Raw genomic sequence first — 24761 nt, 5'->3', positions numbered from 1 at the left:
GTTCTTTATTATGCTTGACTTTTAAAAAATGTTTTTCCCAGTATTCAGAAGGATGGCTGACATTAGAATGCCTTATTTTTATTTAAGTTTGTGTTTGTTTTTTCTTTCTTTCTAATTAGAACCTTTCTAGCAAAATGGGTTCTTTTTCCATGGCTTAAGTGTGATAACAGTATAACTGCAGTAGGACAGAAACAGATTTATTTTCTCATACTTTGACAATGTACAGAATTATTTGAGTGCCTAAAGGCTGCAACTTGAAATCAGGCAAGAAGATTAATTAGACTTTTCCTTTGTTAGTGTTGTGTGGGCAATTCCTTTGTTTCCTGAACAAAAGCAGAGATAATGCTTTCACTGCTCTGAAGTCTAGTGCATGATATGGTGAGAAAGGCAGACTTTTTGTTGGAGAGGAATGAAGTTTCTGAACAAAACAAAAGTGGTATTTGTTACTGCATGGTTTTGCCTGCTATGCTTTCATGATAGAATGACTTGTTTTCGACATTCTTTTTTATTACTATTAAAGTATGTGTTTTGAACTTGTCCTGAAAAGAATTTAGTTGTGTCATTATTTAAATATCTCTCATTTTGACCTCTTCTCATTAGACAAAAATGCAAGAACCTTCAATGTCTTCAGTACTTTTCATGTCTTCATTTGTCATTCTATTTTCTTTGACTAATTCAAGTTAGGACTAACTGCAGAAGATTGGTTATTTGCAATAGGATTGAAGCAGAATTGCTTGCTCAGTTCTTATGGCGGTAATTGAGTTTTCAGCTCCTGTTAGTAGCTAAGAATGTTAAATAGCAGGTAGTGAGAAGAAGCAGTGAGAAGAGTCAGTGTCTGAAATGGACTGATGTTATCTACAGTTTATTAGAAAGGATCAGGGAAACAGCCTGACCTGAAACTCGGGTGTGATTGTCACAAAACCTATACTTTATATAATTATAATTAGTTATATAGTTATATAATTCAGTACATGTACTGATTTTTTTTTTCCTGGAAAAAGTAAGTTTAAAGAAATGTCATGTTTTGTTTCTATTGTCAAGAGAGTTTTTGTAAGAAATTTATTGATGTGATGTGCATGCTTTTCTGTAACACTTAATCCTACTTTATATTCCTCAAGGAACGACTCCGTTTGGCAAGTGAATGGATTGCAGACTTTGTAATTCTGGGTTTAGTTTTATTAATTGCGAAGGAAATATTTTTATTTTAGTGTGAAGTGTTTCCAGTGGGAAAAATAGCACTGATCTCAACTAATTTCTTTTTGACACATTCATCAGTGATTAGGAAAATAAATGAATGAATGAGTGAATTCTATGTTTAAATTATATTTGCTAGTGGTAATGTGAAATAACTGATGAGTCATAGAGAGAGAATGGCAGGGGAAGCCAGTTTTACTGCTAATACCCAAACTCTTTTATGTTACCCTATTGTAATATTATCAAGTCTTCTGTTGGGTATTTTTGAAGCAAAGATTGGAGGCTGTGCTTACAATCTTTAAGCATCGAGTATTGAAAAAGACTTACATTAAAGGACTGTGGTATATGACAAATTGAATTTTACTATTTGATTTTATGTTATTCCTTTCCTTTCAGACAGCAATGGACCAGTTACATATGCACTTCACCCAAGCCATTCACAACACTGTGTTTCAAGTAGTCCTTGGATATGTGGAGCTGTGTGCAGGAAACACAGACACCAAGTTTCAGAAGTTACAGTACAAAGACCTCTGTACAGTATGTAATTCTTGCAAATATGTATATGTTTTAATCTGAATTTTTCCACTGTTTTAAGTGTACCTTATTTAAGTAGGGACTCAGTTATTAAAATAACCCTACAGTTACTGTAGTTTCTTAATACAACTCATAGGCTAATTGAGAGATTGGTTATTCACAACTTAATGCTGATTTTGATTGCACTAAATCTTAGCACTTTGGAGTTAGTGTGCACACTTCTAAATGAAGTAGTACATCATAGGATACAAAGAGGAGATCAAGATTTCAAGACTCCCATGTCTTCAATATTATATGCTAGTTACTGGAAGCACCATTAGCTTTGAACTTTAGTCAGTGTGTATAGGCTATATTGGCAGTTTCTGTAATACTGCATTTCAGTATTGATTATTGTAGAGATATGAACTTAACTGGAGTCTTCCCATTGCTCCTAACTTTGCATCAGATTTGCTGCACATTTTTATTAAGATAAGGGACAGCGGTAATACTGAGATGCAAAACCCTGATGACAGGCAGATCATGGACTGGGTATAACCATCTATTTTCCTCTAGTATAGATTTTAGATGCAGTTTCTTGCATATGTATATATTTTTTTAATTACTGTATTTTGAGTAGTATATGTACTTCACTCGTTAATTCTTTCACTTGTTATCTTACTGTTACACCCTGAGAAATTTTCTTAAAATTTGGTGGTGGGTAGAGTGAGTATGAGATATTTTAGGTGGTCCATTTAAAACCTGAAATTATGTTTCCATCTTCAGTGTACTTCAATGATTTCTTTCAGTCACAGACTAAACTCTCATTGTACTTCATCTGCTCAAAGACCCACCCCATACATTGCAATTTATTAAATCAAAGTGCAGTCACAAGGATATTAAAGTTCATATTCTTACACACTTTCTACTCTTTGACTCTGCAAATTTCTTGGGGTTGTGTAGGTTCAACTAGTAAACAGCACATCTGCATTGAAAACCATTTCATTGTGAAGAGTTACCCCTTTGACTTCCAAGGCTTACATAATCTAACAGCCTTCATATGAGTGGAAGTAGATTATGAAAAATTAATTTGTCAGGAGTAATTGACATACGTATTAATGAAGAGAATGAATAAGGTTCCAGATAGGTTGTATTTGCACTTCACTGAGGTGAAACCTAATTGAAGAAAGCCAGCAAACCCTGAGCTCTGTTCTCTAAATGGCAGCCCTTTCATATTTCTCTTTGTCTTCAGAGGGTGTTTTTGTTTTCATTTCTTAGATTCTAATGCAGTTTTATTCTTAGTTTTTTTGCTTTACACTTCTGTATGCCCTTCAGTATTATTTCTCATTCTTTGCTAATATTTATGATATAAAGCCCAATTATTTCCATTTACAAACAGCCCTACTGAGTTCCTCCTGGCATCTTCTAAAATACAGATTGAGTGCTGCTGTTAATCCTTACCCTTTACAGTGCAGAAGGATCTGTGGTTTTTACTGTGTGGTTGCAAAATTATTTCTCATTATTTCTATTTGGTTTTCCTTCTGCAGAACCCTCATGAGATGGTTCTTTAGTTATGTGAGCCTGTAATAGCGGAAATCTGTAAATCTGTAGCTACCCAAATGTTAGGACTATAATGTACTCTGAATACTGCAGTAATTTCCTTGAAATTTATTTATTTATTTTCTAATTTTTCATGACTCTCTTGGTAACAATTAAGTATTTAGGGACAGGCTGCACAGGGGAAAGTTTAGTGACTGTTACAAATCGTGTTGTTCAGTGTTGGTTGTTACTGGTTGCAGGGTATTTGTGAAAATCAGAGTGCTGAGTAAGCTGGATTACCATAGCAATTCCATTCCTAACTACCTGTAGAAAAAATAGCGGCAGTTTTTAATCTCTTGCATTCAGTTGTCAGGGAATAAATTGTTAAAGGCTAAAATATGAGCCTTCTTTCTCCATGTCTGGTTCCAGTGAGAACCCTCTTCAAGCTGTCTACACTGTTAGGACAGGTTGTTCTTAACATGTAAGTGGTTATGGCATGCTTACTCTAATTAAACAATGGAAGTCATACAAAATTAAAGTCCTCCTTTTTGGGAAGACGTCTTGTGTGTTTCTAAAAATCTTTCTAAATGAACTCATATAGCTCATTTCCATTTTACATGGGTAGTGGGAAACTATGGTGGGTTTTTTTCTTTGTTTTAATTTTTTTTGTATGTTTCCTTCTGTAAGTCAGACGCTGGATTTTATAACAATGTGGGCTTTTTAAAAAGAATAGTGTTTTCCGTAATTTTTAGCCATTCATGTAAGTTATGTGCCTGTGCATTCTGAGTCACTATTTCCTTGTGAGCATTTCTTTTCCTAGTGATATGCCATGTTCTAAATTTTCCATCCTTTCTCCTTTTGAATGCTATTGGAACAGGGTACAGTTTGGCAGCTTCATCTTCAAGTTTTGATTTTCTTAGTTATAGCATAAGTTCGAAGAAATTAAGTTGTTTATTTCCTTAGTCTAAATCGAATTATCTTCATATTTACTAAGTGATCCTTTCCTCTCAGCTACCTGGAAGCCGTTATCTCTTCAAGTGTAGTGATCTCTGCAGCCAAAGTTTATATTTTACAGCTACTAAAAGCCCTGAAATACAGTGAAAGTAATATTTCCTGATGAGTTGGCAGATAAAATTGCTGAAACAACTGTTGAAATGTCAGGGCAACTTATTGTTTAAATGATAAACTTAATACCCTATTTTATTTCATCATTAGCAAAGGCCTATACTATGTATATGAGGCTGCCTCAATAATGCAGTCAGTAACTCTCCAATTAAAGGGTATTTTAGAATAAAAAGTAGTGTTCTCAATTGTTACTTTTTTATGCACCAAGAAATTGACTTTTTCTTTTATTGTTGGTGTGCCCAGAATGCCTAATTTATATCCTCGAGGCAGCTCTGGTTTCATAGGGAACAGAACCAGAATAATAATTTGTTTAAAAAAGTCCCAAACAAATGGAAAAGACATAATGATTAATATGAGGCCTCCACGTACTTTTGCTGATGTCATCTATTAATGCTAACAAACAGTTTTTGTGCGTCCTTATTCATAAACAGAGCATAGGAGGATATGGCTTGGGTGGTATGTGCTGCTGCCAGGAGCACTATTGAAGCTTAGAAACCAAGAGAACACGAATTTTTTTTTTCCCTGAAAGCTGAAAAATAGGAGAACCATAAGTGACGCATTTGCTAAGAAATCTTTCTAGTCTAATGTTTATTATCTAACAAACGTAATATTCAAGGTTATCAAGGTTTTGTTCCAATTCATGTCTCAGGGAGGACACTGAGTGTTCTGAAAGCCACAGTTATGTCAGTGGATGAGGATGGAATTCAGAGGGAATTGATTACTTTGATTAAAGTTTTACTCTCTATAGAATCCATGGTTGATTATTTTGGTGGTTATGTTGACATCACTATTGCAGAAGCTGTTACTGGTTTTGAAGAGTTTTGCTGTAGGTGTAACACCAAAGCTTTTATATCACCTAGGATGTGCATTTTTGGGTTGGCCTGCAGTATCCACACGGTAAAAGCGAACTCGCCGTGTGAGAAGGCAGCTGTGGACACTGAAGTAGCAATGAGAAAGTATGAACTGTTTTCTGTAATAGTGTTAGTTTGAAGTGTTGATTTCCACACTTCTCTGAGAACCTTTAAACTATAATGTAATTGAAATCACATTTGTGCAGCTGGACTTTGCCCTTGTTTATAAGCTGTGAGATTGTGCTGGTTCACAGCAAGTGAGATGAGGGTCACATACCATTGTTGCCCAAATAAGCAGTATATTTTACAGTCTTTTCTTTACCCAGCAAGACCCCTTCTCAAATTCATCCCTTGACCTGACAGTCTCATCTTAGATATTTCTACTGTGTATCTATTTCTCTGATACTCTTCACCTAATGAACGTCTTAAACCACAGTTGGCTGGATGGAGCAGGGTGGATCAGGGAGGTAGGACACCTGCCATCTACGTTTGGTTTTGTTTTTAAAAGCCTTTTTTATACAGCATTCTATCCAATGGGGCACCAGCCAGGATGGCTTCTGTACTATTGAACTACAAGCATCTGTGTCATTGAACTGATGCCGGGTCCTTATGTCACAGGGGTGGCTGCATCCCTCTGATGGTTAGAGGTGCAGACCATTAGACTGTGTGACTTCTCTATCTACCTTTGTGGTCCATAAATGTAAGAGGTGGTTAATTTATGGACCAACTGAAGAAAATTTAAAAAAAAAGGTGCTAACATGTGAACTTTGCACGTTTAGACAGCATTTGATTTGTTGACTACAATCAGGCAGTCATCGGCTCTCAACAACTTTTGAAAAGGAAACTGACGTACATCAAACACTTCAGCTGTATGAATATGGAGGGTTTTATATGGTTTTGCCTCTGAAAAAAGTGAGCACAGTTGTTAAGTTTCACAATATTATTTTGTTTTTCTGTAGCATATTACATCAGACAGCTACATTCCATGCCTTGCTGATCTCTGCAAAGCTCTCTGGGAAGTCATGCTCAGTTACTACCGAACAATGCAGTGGCATGAGAATCATGACCAAGATGACGCAGGAGCTGTGTCTTCTGGTAAGAAACTGTTATGGAAACAAAAGCTCTGATATTTGGAAATAACTTCTCTTACGCTCAAGTTGTTAATTTGTGTGTTGATACCTTTGCAGTCTTGACTCAGTGCCTTCAGCATTATTGCTTGTAGTGCCTGGATTTGTTGAAACTATTATTTCAGGTGAAATTATTATAAACATTTCAGTTAAAATTAAGAGTTAGAATATTAAATTTTGACATGAACCAGCTGAAGAAAGATCCTGAAGTTTTGAGTGAATTGCCCATTCTCAATAGTATTTACTTTTAAATTTAAAATAACTTCAGATGATTACATTTCCTTCTCTTGTTTTCATTTTATTGTGGTCTTCGCCTGTGTAAAATAAAGCAGATATCATAAAGAGTTTGTTGCATGGAAGCATTATCACAGTAGACTACTTACTGAGCTACATGTGTAGTTTTAAAAATAGTGCCCCTTAGGGTATCACAAGCAACCACACTGAAGAAAGAAAATTATTTGTACTGCAAAACCTTTTAAAGGAACCATTAAGCTGAATAAAGTGGCATATTCAGTCGCATGGATAATTTTAAAGGCACTGCTTTTTAAATGTGTGCCAGAGTATATTGGTATGTTTACTACTAATTCCCTAAATCTTCTGTCACTCATTTTTCAAGTTTCTGGAGATGTTGTGGCTTAACTGTAATGTACAACTAGAATATATTTGAGCTGCTAAATCACTTTTTCAAATACCTCAGCAATGATAAAGCACACAAAAGGGAATTTCACAAGTATAATTTAATTTCAGAGGGACTATAAGTATCTGCCAAATGTCTGTTTTTAATAACAGTCATTGCTCATGCTGTAGTAATTATTAAACCTGTACATATAAGTCTCATTCCATATTTATTGATTTAATAGCTGCGATATGTGCTACAGCCAAAAAGTATCAGTCCTGTAGAGAGGGTAGGTATGTCGGAAGGAACCATGGAGACAGTTCTGGAAATTATGCTAAAATTGTTCCCTCAGTTAAACTCCATAGACTGAACCAATAGAAGGAGCAACCTTAACTACTGTATGTGGATCTGGCTTTTATAATGTTAAGAACTCAAAAAGTTGTCCCAGTATTATTCTCTTGTTGTCCCACTTAATGTTAGCAGCCTTACAAAGTACCTTAAAGGGGTCAAGGCACTCTTGTTCTTAGGGCACAAACCCAGCTGTAGAAGTGAGAAGCTGGACTTAGAAGGCATGAATTACATATTTTAATAGGGAAGCTTATCCAAAAGAAGTCGTGCATGGATTATGGAAAGGAGGTTGCACTTCATGTAGATCGTGTGTCACATATTTGTGATTATTAATGCTTGTTACAGATGTTAAAATGTACTTTGCATAACTTGTAAATAATTGGCCTTCTGCATTTCTGGGGAAAGAGTTGTGTCTGCTTTATATTACTAAATGTTCTGCTTATTTGTGTTCTGAAAAATAGTCTAGGTTGAGACTGAAGAGCAAAATGGGATAGTAACTTTTACAACAGTATTTGTTTTGTTTGCAATATTTACAGGAGAGAGTCTTTGAGATTGAGGATTTTTACTTTTTTCCCTAGAATGGAATTAGGAATCTGCAGTTGTTCTTTCAGTTATAGTGTGGACTGGTCTTTGGGCATTACTTTTTTTTAAGGTCAATTAAAAAACCCTTTACTTGGAAAAAACTAAATGGAAACAGATAATTATCTCTAGATACAAATGCAATCCTAAAAATTTTTAAGGCATGGGACATATTTAGTACCTTTCATGAAATAGGACATAATAATGGAATTTAGTTTGCCGAAGTGTTATAACAGAGTAGCAGCAAGTCATAGTGAAATGGATGGTGTTGATAGTTCTATGAATCATCAAATAACAACACAACTAATTGCTCTAATGTGCTCTAGGAAAGACGGAATTAAGTGTTCATATGTAGGGCTTGTTTGATCATACTGAAGATAAAATTAGTGAATTAAAAGTATTAACTCCGTAGCATGAAATGAGTTCTATGTCACATTTAATGAACTGCTACTTATTCTTTGATTTTGTTGTTCATATAGTAAACAGCAAACTGCTGTGATACAGTTTTTACCCCTGAAAATCAACTGCTTACTGGAAAATATTCCATTGCATGTTGGTCACGGTTGAAGCATTGTTTGTGTTTATAGTATAGAATCAAAGGAAAAATGAATTTTCAAAGGACCTGGGCAGGTCATTTTGTCTTCCCTGCTGAAAGCAAAGTGAACTTCAAAGTCGCATTGGTTTGTGCGAGGCCCTGTCTGGTTCAGTTGGATTTTCACATACTGTAAAATTTACTGTGACGTTGATGCAATTCACATGTGTTTCTGAGACACTAATTTAACAGAAGAACTGAAACTAAGCAGTAAAATGATCACTACAGCATTTAAACTCCTGATTTGACAAGTGTATACCTAGTGGTAAATTTGCTAACAACTAGAAGAGATTCCCTGAAAAGTAAGAAGAAAATGATGCAAGATATAAATTTAATTTCAACTATTTTAATTTTCAAAACATTCCATTTATAATACTGCACAAATTTTGTGCAAGGCCTGCTTGGTATTCGAAGAATGAAGGTAGAGGGCAATGATTCAATTGATTGATTCTTTTTCCTCTGACTAGCAAGGATTAAACCAAACCCTTTTGTTATGACTGAAGGCTGCCTTTACAAATTTTGGAGAAATACTGAGAAACCTGAAAAATTACTGCATTTAACTCAGGCATCTAGAACAAAAACTCCTGGATGCTTCTGATTCTTATTTTTATGTGAAATTATGAATATTTATGTATTCTGCTCCCTGTTCCAAATTCTTCAAAGCAAAGAAGTGTAAATTCTCATGGATCTTTGTCCAATCCTTGGTTTTCAAGAAAAATATCCTAAATTCATGTGTTAAATTAGCTGCAATAAAAGACCGGAAACAAGACCTCTTAGCATGACTGGCCATAATCTAGGAGCACCGGGAGAATGCCAGAGAGAATATTGCATGGATTTTTACCTGAACAGTATCATCTATATGATTCTGTCCAACCATCCCTTCATAAATGTCAGTTTGTGAAGACAAGGACTATGGTCTTAAATCGTGAGAAGAGACTTGGCATAATTCTGCAGAAGTATAAAAGTGAGGAGCTTCCAGAAACTTCTAAAGAGTGTGCTGCGACTAAGCTGGTTGTGTTTACTCATCTAGTCAGAGAAAGCATAAGTGTTTCTCTAGTTGTGTTGTTTTTTATGTTTATATATTGTTTAATCTTCCATGATAAATCACTTTAGAAAATACATGTCAGAATTATTGCTTTCAGGAGAAGAGGAACATATTTAGGCACAGCTACTAAATTGTAATTTACATATACAGTGGCTAATATTTATTTTATTATTTTTCTTTCATAAGGAAAATTTTCTTTAAGTGCCCTGCAATAGTAGATATAGTATGTTTGAATCTTTTTTTCACATCAAACAGCCTTTTATTTTCTCATTTTGAGTAAGTAGGGTAAATGCTTAGTCTACCTGCAAAACCAGTCTTAATGACTTTAAACGGGAAGGAGCTGAACACGGCTTTGTGGCCTTGGAAGCAATTAATAGCTATCCCTAATATAAACCCAAATTCCAGAATATATTTTATTATGCTTTTAATTGTGAGGAGGAGTTACTCAACTGAAAGTACTGCAGGTCTGTTCTGCACACATCTGAGCACGTTGGTTAAAGTCCTGTATCCAGCTTCCCGTTCTTTACAGGGCTCATGAGGGATTTTGGTCAATGGCCTTCATCACTAGAATTCCTGGTTTTTTTTTCCATCCGAATAATGTGTTCCACAAGTTAGGGCTGGCCAAGAGGCCAGTGCCAGTCATTGAGGAGCGGTGAAACGTTCTACTCTTTACCTTCCTGTCCGCACTGTAGCATTGATATATCTACCTGGTCATGAAGTATAACAGTTTAAAAAGAGTCCATCTTTCAAGAATGTAATCTAAGGCAAGAACGTTACACATGCCCGAGTCTGTTAGACATGTCCTTTTTCTCTCTAGGTAGGCCCAAATGATAGATAGGGGCTGTTTTTCCCACGATATTATAAGCGACTAATTTATTTATTTAGTTAGTTTTCTGCAGGTCCCCCTCTGGGCTCCTTTAGGATCTGCACTTTGTGCTGCCTGTTCCAGTGACTCATGGGCAGCAGGGAGGAGACTTCTGATGTGTGTGCAGAATGATCGCTTGGGCCTCGGGGGTGGTTTTTGAGAAGAAATGCTCATCCTGGGAGTAAGGGAAAGAACTGTCTTTGAGTTGGGAACCTGTGTGTGGAGGTAGAGATGAGACCAGCTGGACCAGGAACAAGGGACTGAATAGTCTTCTCAAGTACTGAAAACTAGCTGGAGGTTGCACAAGAGATGGAAAGACAGGTTGGAGCTGCACAGCAGTGTTGGGGTACTACAGGAAATTTTATTAGAATAATCTTTCTGTGCTTGCAACCTCTTGAATGATGGTGTGGGAGGAGGGCTGTGTGCTTTGTAATATTGCAGTGTAATATTTTATGTGAATTTTTATCTTTCATGTCAAATCACTAATATATATTTCCTCCATCGGGAGAAGAGAGGACCACATACAGGAGATTACTGTGTATTACAGTGCTTTTTTGAAAAGTGACCAGTGCTGTGGGAATGAAGGTTTTAGAATTAGATAAAATAATTTGGAAGAATGAAAGACACCAGATTATATGATTGACATTACTTCATGCGTAAGCACAGATTAGCATGAGAGAGGGGAAAAAAAGAAAAGAACATGCTATGTTATTCTCATAGTTCATGGAAAAAGTTTCAGTATTTTTCCTCAGAGTTGCAGACAGAATTTACTGGGCAGAAAGTTAAACATCTCGCTTCTGAGATTTTTACTTTCATGATTCTTGTCTACAAAGGTAGAATATCTTAGAGAATCTTGTTATAGATGATAAGCAGTGCTCACTGCAGCATTCAACTTTATCTTTTGTATTTAAAATATCAGTATCTGTTACTCTTTATCTTTTTTAAAAATTTTTATTGAATGGGATATCTTGCTTACGTAAAAGCGACCAGAAGCTCTCCCAGTCTGCATTAGTATATAATATTTATACGTGTGTTATTTGTTTCCTTTCAAAAGTTTAGAGCAATGGAGGTCTCCTGAAGTTTGCATAATGGATAATACGATAATGGTCTAGGCAGAAGTTTCATTATGGCTAGACAACTAGGATGCATTTCAGGGCTTCTGGAAATATGTACAATATCTTTCATCTTCAGTTGCAGATGGCAGCAATGTGATTGGAACAGAAGAGAACAGTTTTGACCGCAGCTATGTAAAAAAGAAATTGGAACATGGGCTTTCACGAATATGGCAGGTATGTTTTTTGATCTTTTTTTTTTTTTCCTAAATATTTATCTCCTGGCCAGTGCACCAGCCTCCCTCTGGTAGTAATTACAGTTAAATTTATACTGATCTTAAAAAATTCTCTCCAGGGATATTTTTTTCAAGTGATTTCTTTTGAGCTAAATATATGAAAACCACGGAAATATAATTTCCGTGACTCAAGCAGTACTTGGTTGCTATGATTACAAACTCAGTCAAGATCCCAAAACGTAGTAACATGACTTTCAGCCTGACTCCACTTCTCCCAACCTGTGTGCTGCCCCACAATCTATTTTCTTCTCGTGTGCTTTTTCTCTGTTAGCACAGTCATACTGCTTTATGTTTCTGGTATAACCATAGCTGTGGAGAGCCTGATGTCTTGTGAACCTGCCTGGTTTCACAGTATTCCTGATCTGACTGCTGGATCAGTTTGATGTGCAGTGAGACCCCAAGTGTATGGTGACAAAGCTGTAATATTTTATCTGGCTGAATTGTCATTTGGAGGGTTGTTTGGTTTTGGTTTTTTTTTAGTGACAATAAAACATCTAGGATTGATCTGGTGTTATAGAATGTTAAAGAAAATGATTCTAATAATATTTAGAAAGTCAATGAGAAATCATTCATGTTACAAAAAAATGAGTTCTACTCTAAATCTCAAAAATAAGGATAAGTGCAAACAAACCAAAAGAACCAATGAATGAGGCACTTGAGCCTTCACCTTTTTGTCTGTAGTGTAGTAAGTATGCAAAAACTTGTTTGTGTTTTGTAGGATGTTCAACTGAAAGTGAAAACATATCTTCTGGGAACCGATCTGTCTAACTTCAAATATGATGACTTCATATTTGTACTTGATGTCACCAGCAGGTACACCTTTGTGGTCATAACACCACTTAATACATGTACACAAACTTGAATTCTGGTAAGGCAGCACAGTTAATTAAGGCTGATATTTGCATTCTGATGCCAATTTTGTTCATATCTACTGATAGTCTGAAGAGCACTTCTTTATGTGGGAGTTTATGAGGATGTATTCAGGAGAGGTAGTATAAATTGTTTTGCTGCTCAAGTAGCGCATAAGTGTGATATGATGTTGGTATTGTCCACCTTTAAGACTTCAGATGTGCAGATCTGATGATTTTGATGTCTCTAAAAGCTTTTAAAGGGACTCTCACTCAAGAGCAGTAATACTGTTGTACTGCTAGCCTGTACAGTATTATATCCTTCTGTTTTGGTAATAAAATGGTGGACTCAGACTGTGAGCTGTACAGTTTGCCCTGCGTAATAGGCTCTCAAAACGACATTTGTTTTGCTTATGGTTCTTTGTTGCTATGTTTATGGGACTTTATGATAGGATTTGGAGGAAAATGAGACACGGACCTTTGTTGAACCAGTGAAGTGTTTGCAACTTAATATTCACGCTCTGCTTCTATTGAAATACGTGTATGCTTGTGGTAATGGTTGGGGCTTGTAATTAAGGTTGGAACAGCAGTATTAATAAATCAATACATATTTCTAAACTTTGCTTTATTCTTCTAGACTGATGCAAGTTGGAGAAGAATTTTGTGGCAGTAAGTCTGAAGTTTTACAAGAATCTATCAGAAAACAAAGTGTTAACTATTTCAAAACATACCACAGGTGAGCTTACTATATGTACAGCGGATGAATCTTATGGTATTCATCTTTGTTGAGTTTAACTTTTAATGCTTCCCAAAGGTATTCCAATGAGTTCCTGAGCTGAGGTTGACAGATAGTGGATTATGTCTCATGACGTGAATAGAGCTCTGAACCCTGGAGAAGGGGAGAGGGTGGAGAAAGTTGTGGAAAAGTCTAGTTCTGCAGCAGGCAAGCCAGATAAAGATGGAAATCTTTTTATATAGAAGTTCAGTAGTTTTTTAGGCTGCCTCTTAAGCTGTCTCCTGGGATCCTGAGGATGAAGGCCTCTGAAATCCATACTTCCTAGCAAAATTGTTACTTTTTGCCATTTCATAAAAAGAGCTGATGAGGTGTGTCTATTAAATAATTTTTTCAATATGTAGTTTTGTCTTTTATCAAATAAGCTGTTTAGAACTGAGTCATGTTTTCATAGTTTCTTTATTGGCAGTTTCTAATTATGTTTCATTCAACTCCACTAATCATAGCTGGGGCCAGTTGTATGTGCTGTCATGTGCAGGTAGTGTCTGGCCTTGTATGTGATACATGGCTATGACAACTTCAAGACTTGGCTGTTTGTCTGTTTTGATTTATTGATTTCCCAAATGTTTTGTTTTGGGTGTTTGACAAATCTTTCATTCTAATTATCTAGCATTTATCTTCTTTCTGAGTGTAAAAAGCTAGGAAGATATGAGAAGAAATACAGCCTTCCTTGCTCTAAGGGACTCTTACTGTCCCAGTCTTGGTCTGTTTTTTGTCCTCTGTTGTATGGGAGCTGCCATACAAGTAATACATCCAAACTCATTTGGTCTGAGCCTTTCTGCCTAAAATCCATAAAGTATTAAAATGATGACAGAAGAACATGAGACAGTGTCTAAATTCAGAAGCTGAGAATGTGATTTGGAGTTTCTTCAGCTTTTGTAGTTTATAGCTAGGATTTCTTTCTGGACATTAGATGAAGATCTTGGTTCCAGTTGTCTGAAAAGCTTGAGCCTTCATCAGATGCACATTATGTCTTGTCAGGAGATGAGTTGATTAAGAAACCATGCCACCTATCTTTATTTCTTGAAAACATTTCTGAACCTTGAACTGAATTTCATGAAGTAATTTGTAACCTGAGCTTGAAGCTCTAGGTTCATAAGAGCTATTTTGATGTACCTGTCTTTTACTACACTGACTTACCACATAGTGCCTGATTTGGTTAAGTAAATATAATTTTGACCATTATGATTTACTTATGTTTAAAGGACCTATTTAAAAGCTTAGGGAATCAGAGACTAATTTTCTGAATTATCTTGGAGTAAAATAAAAGTTAAGGAACATTGATGGAACAGGTATAGAAATGATATTTTTTTGAAATAACTCATGTTTTTTATTAAGGTAATGTTTCTTGTAATTCTTGTGAAAATAAAAGGGAATACATATTGATATAACTCAAATTATGTGAACCTTTCAATATTTTTTACATATTTTATGCTGTGTGGGTAATGTGAAGATTAATTGACTGTTTTCATGCTCAGAAGGAAAAATATGTAAAGGCTTCTCTCCCATCTATATCCCTCAAATTGATTTATATAAAAGCTTTAAGCATTTGTCTTTTCAGATCAAGCTAATGTGGCTTTCAATCCTCTTGTGTATTTAATTGGAGGGGAAAAAAAAAGCAAGCTAGTGCTTTTAAGGATTCATTAGTACCTAAAAGCTACATAGAACTGAAATGCCCGGAGTCCAGGAGTAATCAGTTCTTTGATTGTAATTTGATATATGTGGCCTCCTGGGCCATGTGGTGTTTTAGAACTGCCAACACAGGGAAAGGAGCAAAGGGACTGGTCATGTCATTCAAAAAGCCTAGAAGAGCAATGTAATACTAGAGCATACATGAAGCCCTTTTTTAGGTAAAATTTTATTATTTTGAAAAATTAGAATGAGCTTTTGGCCGAGAACATCAGTAAAGCAACTTTTAGAGTGCCATTTTTTATTTTGATGAGTTTGTAAAAAAATGTGTGTGATCACTAAAGCTTTTCAGGGAACGAATGCATCAGACCTTCCGTGTGTGCCACTTTCCAGACTTGTAAACTGATGAAAATGAAGAATGTTTGTTCAAGGACTTTGTCAGTACCTTGATTTCAGCTCTGAAATGCTAAAAAACCTGGTGCTTTCTGGCTTTTAAATGTTTGCTTTTGTATGGCTTTTTCTCCTTAGTTTTCCTCTCAAAGAATTTTAGTCTGTAACACTGATTTTTTTTATGGCATCTCTATCTGTTGTTTCTATTGGCTTTACTATGAGAAGATTTGCAAGCTCAATGCCTCAAAAATAGCATTTGAAATCTATTTGCATTTAACTGGTGAATTCAAATAGACACAGCAAACTGTAGCCATAATTCAACATATTGCCCATTTTGTTGAGGCAAGAAAGTTTTAATTGTAGTGGTGATTATAGTTTGTTATTGAAATAGTGGTATTTCTTGAATATTTTCCTTCCTAATTAGAAACCCGGTACATAATTTACCAGCTGCTACTTGTTAAACAAAACAATGTACCATATATTAAGAAGATACAGCAGTGTGACCTCAATAAGCACTTATTGCTGACTAGTTCCTGATTATGTGACAAAAATATTTTCCTTAATAAAGGTTTTTCTGCTTATGGCTGAACAGAGGCTTTTCTAATGATTAAAAACATAAGAAAAACAGTGCAGAGATATAATGGCTTGATTATGTTTCCCTAATAGATTTTCTGTGTTACTACCAAGGTAAAGTTCTGCTATGCGGAAAAATATAGCTGAGGAGATTAATAGCCATTTAAGTACTTTCTCCTCTAAAAAGCTGATATGTTTGTAGAACATTAGTTCTTTCCACTTCCCTTTGCTACCTGTCAGCTTCAATGTGTTTGAAAGAAGCATCTCTCTTGCCTGGGCTCACAGAAGCTGTTGTACTGCTGAGTATTAGTATATATTACATTTCTTTCTACACTTTACATGGAGGAAAAAAGGCCCAGTATTACTGTCTAATCACAGATGTTCCTCTGTACTTTCTGTTTCCAAATTTTGCTGGTTGACATTCTTTGGGAGTTTCTCCAGAGGTGTCATAAAACATACACTGTGTTAGTAGCCACAGCTTTTAGGTGGTCTGTCAGTTGAAAGAATAATTTAAATATCTATTTTAAAGTGTGGCTTTTTATACAGTTTTGAAGGTGTTTTTTTCTGCATAAGTGAAATAATTGTCTGCTTCCTGATTTGCTGCCAATTAAGTGTATTCATTCATTGTGTTTCAGAACTCGTCTTGAAGAATTAAGAATGTTTTTGGAGAATGAGACCTGGGAACTTTGTCCTGTTAAATCCAGCTTCAGTATTCTGCAGCTTCATGTACGTTCTATGAATAACACATACAAATGTATTAATATTTCAGTAGCTAAGAGTCCTTGTTTTTTGAGAAGTAGTTACATCCATGAACTCCTGTGCAAATGTTTTTAATGGCTGCTAAAAACCTCTAAATTTCACTCCATGATATTGGAAACTTAAGATTCAAATGGTTTTAGAGCAGTATTTCAGGCAAATAGAGGTTTGCAGAAGGTGCTAGAATTGTAAGCTTAATGTTATCCTTTATTTTTCATATTTTAATGTGCTATTAATATGTCAGTTTTGCATTTCTAAATTATTGATCTAATTTATTTATCTAATTATTTATTTAATTCTTCTCTGGTGAACTCCACCTGAAAGCAAGTAATTTTGTGTGCTCACCTGCTGTGAGTGATTTTTGTGATGTTTAGCATGCAGTGGCTGAATTTCACCTCTTTTGACAAATGAAATGTGGGTACTTATGATTTAAACTGTCACTCTAGTGCAAAAATGGATATAGCTGAGCAATCTCAAGAAAAAGATAATTTTGCAGCTTCTATAGTGTTAACTGAAAGTAAGCAAGAAGCTACTGGGACAGTAATAGCATGGGAGGAAGAGGAAAAAGGACCCTCAGTAGCATCCAATAGTAAAATAAGTAATATTTTTAATAGAGATATGGGATTATAAATCCATCCATACTGCTCAAGCAGCAGAAAATGGCAGAAAGTAACTAATTCATTGAAACAGAAATGTAACATTGGAGTCCTTTTAGCTGTTTTTGTTTTGATCTTTAAACCTTAAGATAAATGCTAATGTACATTTTGCCTTTAGTGAAGATGAATAGCTAAAGCTTAACAGATAAAAATGATATGTCAACTGAGATAAGTCAAGGTTAAGATAATATCTTATAAATAAATAAAATAATATCTTATGTACCCTATTTAACCCATGTGTTTGCAAAAGTCTGTGCACTCACCCAGTTATCAGAAACTTTATGTGCAATTTAAAGTCGTACATTTTGAAAAGAACTTCTTAAAAATAAAATATTAAGAAAAAAAATTCAGCTTTAGTAAATTACCAGGCAACTTGTGTGAAGAATACTACCTTTTTGATTGAATTTAGGTCTTGTGTTATCTCCTAATTGCTGTAAAATAAAAACCCCACTTAGTTTTCACCTAGTTTAAGACAGTGGATATTTTCAGCATGTAGATGTATAACATGTCATAGCCAAAACCTGCTAAAATTCGAAAGACGAGCCATAGAAGATTGCCAGTTTCAAGGTTAACTTCCTTAAATAAGCAGCAAGCTTTGGCTGAAAGTTTGCATATCAGGTTAATTGTCCACAAGTTTGTTGTTATGCTCTATTTTTATGGAACTGGAGTTGTAACAATACTGAAACTGTCTTATTGGTGATTAAAATCGTACTTCATTTCTATTAACAGGAATTTAAGTTCATGGAGCAGTCACGTTCCCCATCTGTGTCACCTAGTAAGCAGCCTGCTTCAGCAATTTCAACAACAGTAACGTTATTCGAGCAGTACTGTAATGGAGGAAACCCTTTTGAAATTCAGGCCGACAGCAAAGATGACGAGACAGAAGATGTGTTAGCTTCCAATGGGGTATGGAGTCTTTCAGAATAAAAAAAAAAAAAAGCAAATTTAGCTGTCAGTAAATGGTGTTTTATTTTGTGTAGCAATGATGGCAAAATGTCTTAGTTTAAGGAACAGTTAACTGCAGCCACTTTAGTCCTTTAATTCAGCAGATTGCTTTGCTTTTAACAGTGACAGATAGACAGGCGTCCTCTTTTGAAGTTCAATTTGTTTTGCAGTGGATCAATATTTTTTTCTGCTGAAGACAAGCGTTCCTGTAGGCTAGCAAGACGTGTTCCACCTAAACTAGTATTTTTCCGGGGATTTAAGTTAGCTTTCTTTGTGGAAGTAATTTTGTCATTTTAGGACTGGCTTTCTGGCTTCTTAGGAAAGAATCATTGTGGATTGCTCCTTCTGTTGTGTTTGTTCACACCTACGTGATTTACTGTGGATTATCTGATGTTTGTTAGGGAGTTTTTAGTTGTAATCTAAATGCTCAGGATCTGGCTTTACAGTGGGATCTACTATAACACTGAACAATCACTTTATGTATTTTTTTTATTCAGAATTTTGTCAAAATCTAACTGGTCAAATATGTTTTAAGGTGAAACTTTATGCCATTCTCTTAAATGCTACATTAGAATATTTTTATTAAAGCTTTTGCTTTTGTTTATGAATAGTGTTTTTTGGGGCTTTCTTTCATAATAAGGGTGAGTTTAGGTTTTGGGTTTTTTTTTTCTTTAACTTAGTTAATCCAGCCATTACACTAATGGCTTATTGGTTTTCAGCTTGGTCTTTTGTGCTTTCCCCGTGGAACTTCAGTTGCAAAGCAGCTTGATCTGTATCTCGTGCCCTGAGTGTGATGCTGCAGTGTCTTTCTTTCTGTGGGTGATGCTGCAGTCTCTTCTGCTGGATCATTTGAAGAGAAAATACAGTTTATTGGCAAAAAATATTGCCGCATTATACTTAAAGGAAGCTGCTGGAGATCCAGTTTCCTGGTGATACTACTTCTCCTGTCAAGTAAAACAGCAGAGCATCTGTCCTGTCTTTTCCTATCAGGAAACTGAGAAGAGTTGCAAGGTTATCGGCGATATGTAGACTGCAAAGGAGCATGTTAAGCAAAGATAAACGCGCTGCAGGGCATGCTGAAAACTGCAGAATTCCATGCTACTTTGTAGAAATCCACTCTGAAACAAGGCTTTGGGGAATCTGGGCAACCATTTGGTAGATACGTGCTAAAATAATCCACAGTGAAATAAGGATTAATGATGATACCAAGAGTACTTATGAGGTTTTCAAAATGAAAGCTCTCTTTACTGAAGAGTTCATGTCAGACTTTTCTGTATGTTTTTGAGTAGTTTTAGTTTTTAAGAGGTTTTTCTGAAGAAAAAGACTAGAAAATTAACTTTCTCTTTTATTTTTTTTTTCCAAAGACAGCTTTCTTCTGAAGGTTTGACTCTGTACCAAGTGTATAGAGCCATCATGATCTGCACTGTGAGTGCACAAATACATCTCAAATATTGCAGGATATTTTTTGCTACCTGTTGCATGTAGAATAATAAGGAAGGTGTGAAGTTATTTTCCAAAGATGATAGTAACTGTAGCTGCTGAGACTGGGTAACATCTCAATAACAAAAAAGAATAATTGTTGGAACATGATTTCAATCTCCTCTGATTCCTTGCAGGTCACTGCTAGCAAATAAGTGCATATGCTTTCCCCATAGTTTTGTGCAGTGACTTTGAAGCAGGAGTTGTAGAAGGCTACAATTGTCTTTATTTCTTGATTGTGGATATGTTGAGGAATTGTTTTTTTTGTTTGCACACTTGTATGAGATATGAAAACTTTCCCCACATGTTAGAGCGGACCTGTTTCATTCTTTCCAGATTTAATACTTTGCCCTTCAGAATCTGTTTCACCTAGCTGAATTAAAATTTAAATGATATCAGTTTCCTGTGCACTAAGCTTTTGCTTCTCTGATAATGAAATCATTTGACTAAAAATGCCGTAGCAAATGCTGATGACTGTGTTGGACATACTGTTTTGTTGACGTTTGCCAGCTTGAAGCATGATACAGCAGCCAAGCGGCCTGCTATAGGTAATACCCTCTTCTGTCTTTAGTCACATATTATTTGTTTCTCCTTTTCTCCAGTGATTAACCTATTTGGAGAAGTAATAGAGCTTAAAAGCAAAAAAAAAAAAAGTTTAGCTCTCTATATAAATGTAGTGTTTCAGGTGCAAACTCTGTACTTGAATAATACAGTAATAGTTCCACAGGAATCGTCATATTATGTGAGACCGTTGGTGGTTCTCTTACAGTATCCCACTTCTGGTAATGATTAGCACAGGCGCTGTGGGCTCATGAGGGGTCATCAGTCTTGCAAGTCTCACTGGGACACTTTGTGACCTGCATGGGTTACAAAATGTAAATGTGTAGGATAGTTTTCCTCTATTCGTTCCAGAATTATCTTGAGAAAATGGCAAAGAAGCCACCCCCACCCCAGGAGCACATTCTTTACTGTAATGGAGTAATATCGTTATCCAGGAGGTTACCTGTTACCTTTGTTGCCTTATTACCACAGGGAGCAATGAAATGTCTTTTTATTCTGTGTTTGTCTCTAGCCATTGGAAAAAGAATCTGTATGTAAAGGTTACTGTGTTCATACTGGCTCTTCACCATTGTCTGATTTTTTGAAGGTATGTGAGGCTCCATCCCAGCCAGAGCTGAAGCATTAGTAAGCGTTAGTTTGTTAGTAAGGGATTTGCCTCCTGCTTTGCATGTTGGTGCTGCTGTCACTGAAAGCGCCATGGTGGAGATGGGGTTCTGGTAAATCACTGTCCGGATGCTGTGTTGGCGTCTCTGGTGAGGTTTAGAGCAGCTGCCTAGGCAGTTCAGTCTTGTAACGGTCTACAGGGCATTATGATCCCATGAATTACCAGTAGGCTGATGTGTTACACCAGTAGCAAAGTCCATGTTGTGATTTCCTCATCTTTAATTTTGGACAGTGTCCCATTTGGTAGGCTCGTGCATTGTCAGAAGCTTTCAAGGCTGGCTGCACTGTCCTCCTTTTTCAAAGCGGTACACCAATTTAGTGTTCTTTATTATAATAGTGAAACTTTAGTATATTTTAAATTGATAAAATCTGTTCTTGTGCCTGTTGAAGAGCTATAATGAATTTTGGCTTTCTTTTGATGCCAGAGGGACAGAACGTTCTATGTGGAAAAACTGAAAGACCAATGATATCATGACTTATGTGTTTTTCTTGTGAAATATAGGTTAGATTTACAGTCATCCAAATTATAAAATATATATTTTAACCTTAAATGTTGTGGTATTTACACAACTTAGGAATAGTGTATAGAACTTTTTTTTAACTGAAATGTAATGTTAAATTTCAATTTGTTCAATATAAATTGCTTATGGAGAAAGATGCTTATGATTTTTCTTCCCTCCTTGTGGAAATCCGTTGTGGTGAATATTTCCTTTGACATGTTTCTAGCAACGCTGTATATAAACAAGTTTGTTCTGTGTGGTAGCTTGAGTTTAATCAATTGGAAAATGGAAACTAACTGGTTTTAGTATTTAAAGATGTGAAGTAAATCTATAGAATCATACTGAGAGTGAAGACAAGGGTGTTCCACAATGCTAAGAAGCTGCTTGGTTTCCATCAGTGTATTTGGCTGTTAACACAGTCACTGGAAGGATAAAATCCTTTCCAAAAGCTTTGTGAGCCAGGGAAGTATTATGCACATTTACCAAGAGAACTGAGGCACAGAACAGGTTAATTAGCTTGTCAGTAGTTGTACAGGATGTGTAACCTGACTAATATTAGAACGAAGGTTTCTTGTGACCCCAGTGAGTATACTCTCCAGGTAACCATCCTAATTCCCTTTTCACATGTTTTGTCTTCCTTTACGATTTTTTTCTTTTTTATTTTTAAATCAAAGTTACACATATTTGATAATCTTTTACATAGATACAGAAATAACTTGCTCAGGTACTGTGGGATAAAATGTCTACAAAAGTTTTCTGTTTCTTGACTGACCAGTTAAGGTGGAGGCACGTTTTAGCACTTAAAATTCAAATTATTTCATATGGAGGTTGCAAAATTTTGTTTCCAGAGAATGCAGACATGTTCCCAGATATTTCAAGAAATTGAATGACGAGGACACAAGCAATTGATTTACTTGTCAAGTGATCTGTAGGATGCTAAGAAGTGTCAGGATTTCTTTTGAGAATGTAAAGTCTTTTCAACAGCATAGCTGTTCTGGACAACTGAATAGGGGCTTCTGGATCCAGACACCTCAGCTCTATGTCTTGAGTTTCAGTGAGATGCCTTATGCCCCTTTTCTGTAGCTCCCTAAAATATTTTTGTTGCGATACAGTTAACTTACAGGTTTGTAACACTCTTCAACTTCAGTGTATCTGATCACTGTTCCGTGGATTCCTTTGGGCTGATTGCCTAAATGCTTGTGAACTGACTGTTGCTACAAGAGATCTGGATTACTTTTAGCACTTTAAAATTTTACTGGAGACTCTGCATATTCAAAATGGATTTATAACATCTCTTCGGGTTGAGGCCACTATTTAACAGTTGAGAATTACTTCATAATTTAAAGTGCAGATATTTTAATCTCTCTTTTAGTTAAATAACTTTTCCAGCTCATTAACAGCATTAGGTTCAGGAGACTTAATAAAATATTCTTCCATGTAAAAAAGAAAAAAAATTCTCAAAATTCTCTTAATCTATGATGTTAAGACTTTTAAGATGTCAGCTGTCAGATTGATATATCAATATGAATTGCAGTTAACCATTTGTAGTCAGTTTATCGTTTTAATACCACTGGATTTTAATTGAATCAGCATGTCATTTATTATATATTAATGCTTAATAACTGGTGGTAGTTCTTCATGCTAGTGTTCCAGCCAAGTTTGTTAAACTTTGAGTCTCTTTGTCCTTAAGCAAGCCTGAACTCGGGTCATTTTTGAAATAAACTGAGCTGCTTTCATTATAGCTTTCCTTTGTCTGAAATGTTCACAAGGCAGAAATTTTGCCTGTTAATACTAATGATCAGAACATTTCTTTTTAGTCTGTGTCTCATACTACATTCTTTTTTTTCTGTCTGAGCTTTTCTGTTTCTTTTGAATGTGTCTGTACTGTGGGCTTCCCGCTGTTATAATATACAGCTTTCATAGTGTGAGGCTTTAAAAGCCTCCACGGCTTGGGGCTGGGACCAGGCATTGCCATGCATGACTGAAAAAATGTATTTCTTAGTTAATTTAGGATGATTGAGAGACTGGCATTGCCTTTATCTGTCTGTCTTGGTTTTCCCCTCTGGAGAGCGGTTGTATCCTTTAAATCCCTGCCATTTCTCAAGGATCCTGGAACCAGACCGTCTTTGTTGTACGTGTCATTGTTGACTTCTTGGATAAAATGGCTTCAGAGCAGTGTACACGTTAAGGAAAAGTTAAAAGGAAAAGTATTGTGGTCTCTCTTCAAGTGCAAGTGCATTCTGGACCCTGATGGATATACTTAATGCTGTAATAGTTGTGTAGGTATTCAGGAAAAAGGGTTATGTCGCAGAGCATCAAGTATTTGTTTTAATCTTTTATGGATTGAGAAATTTACACTGTGAAAAAGTTTATTTCATTAATTATGAAGTGGCTAAAACACTTATACTACAGGACAATCTCAAACACTTGAAAAAGAGATTGATATTAAATGCTGCTTTTAATTGGACTAGAAGAAGATTGCAAATTTCAGGTGGGTTTTTTTGTTAATTAAAAATCCCAGCTGTACACTTTTAATATGTATGTATGGCTTCATAATTATAAAGAAACCCCTCTATTATCTGTGTTTGTGAATAGTATTTCTCCACATAACTCACACTCTAGCAATAATAATGCATGTCTACCATGGAAATCCTATATGGTATTATTATATGCTGTGGTCTGTGTTGCTTATTTTTTCCAGATATCACTTGTTAAGCTCAAATCTTCCATCCTTGAATTGAAAATAGTTCTCTTACAATCTTTGAAATGCAATTCAACAATTGAACAGAGTGAAACAGTTTCAGAAAAGCAGCTGGGTGTTTGGAGTCAGTAGTTGTCTGTAACTGCTTAAGCTTCTCATTTTTCAATTAACTTCAAATGGTGTTCCTCAGTATAAAAAGGCATGTCTCAAGGCAGGTGTACATCGTTAATTTATCTATGCATTCATATTTTTCATAGCGTTATTCTGGAACAATTTGTGGCATTTGTGACAAATGAAACAAATGGTGCTTGAGGCTTTCTTCTCTCAAAGAGGAATTGTTTCACTGATCATAAGATAAATATTTCAAATATCTGGATTTTGTACCTTTAACTAGATAAAGGGTGCTGCGTGTTTCAAAGCAAAACTAAGAACCAGCACACACAAATAAATCCAAGCATGTCCTAGACACATAGTGAAGTTTTCTGAGAAAGCGAAGGAAACAAACAAAAAAAGAAAAATAAAATACTT

General features: G+C 35.6%; 1 protein-coding gene across 3 annotated transcripts in view; it reads left to right on the top strand.

The window, feature by feature from the left end:
- Positions 1-24761, top strand: part of VPS50 (VPS50 subunit of EARP/GARPII complex) — a 92374-nt gene that overhangs the window by 32101 nt on the left and 35512 nt on the right. For 2 of the 3 annotated variants that reach the window (XM_080339505.1, XM_080339503.1), the window contains exons 12-18: positions 1591-1731; positions 6179-6314; positions 11583-11680; positions 12458-12552; positions 13225-13323; positions 16608-16698; positions 18114-18290. In XM_080339505.1, coding sequence (XP_080195631.1) covers positions 1591-1731; positions 6179-6314; positions 11583-11680; positions 12458-12552; positions 13225-13323; positions 16608-16698; positions 18114-18290 — 837 coding nt within the window. The remainder of the gene's footprint in view (positions 1-1590; positions 1732-6178; positions 6315-11582; positions 11681-12457; positions 12553-13224; positions 13324-16607; positions 16699-18113; positions 18291-24761) is intronic. The other variant, XM_080339504.1, reaches the window with a different exon arrangement.

The sequence above is a fragment of the Nesoenas mayeri genome, assembly GCF_963082525.1.
Source record: "Nesoenas mayeri genome assembly, chromosome: 2".
Taxonomy (NCBI): domain Eukaryota; kingdom Metazoa; phylum Chordata; class Aves; order Columbiformes; family Columbidae; genus Nesoenas; species Nesoenas mayeri.
Note: the sequence above shows the minus strand (reverse complement) of the source record. Positions and strands in the feature narration are given on the sequence as shown.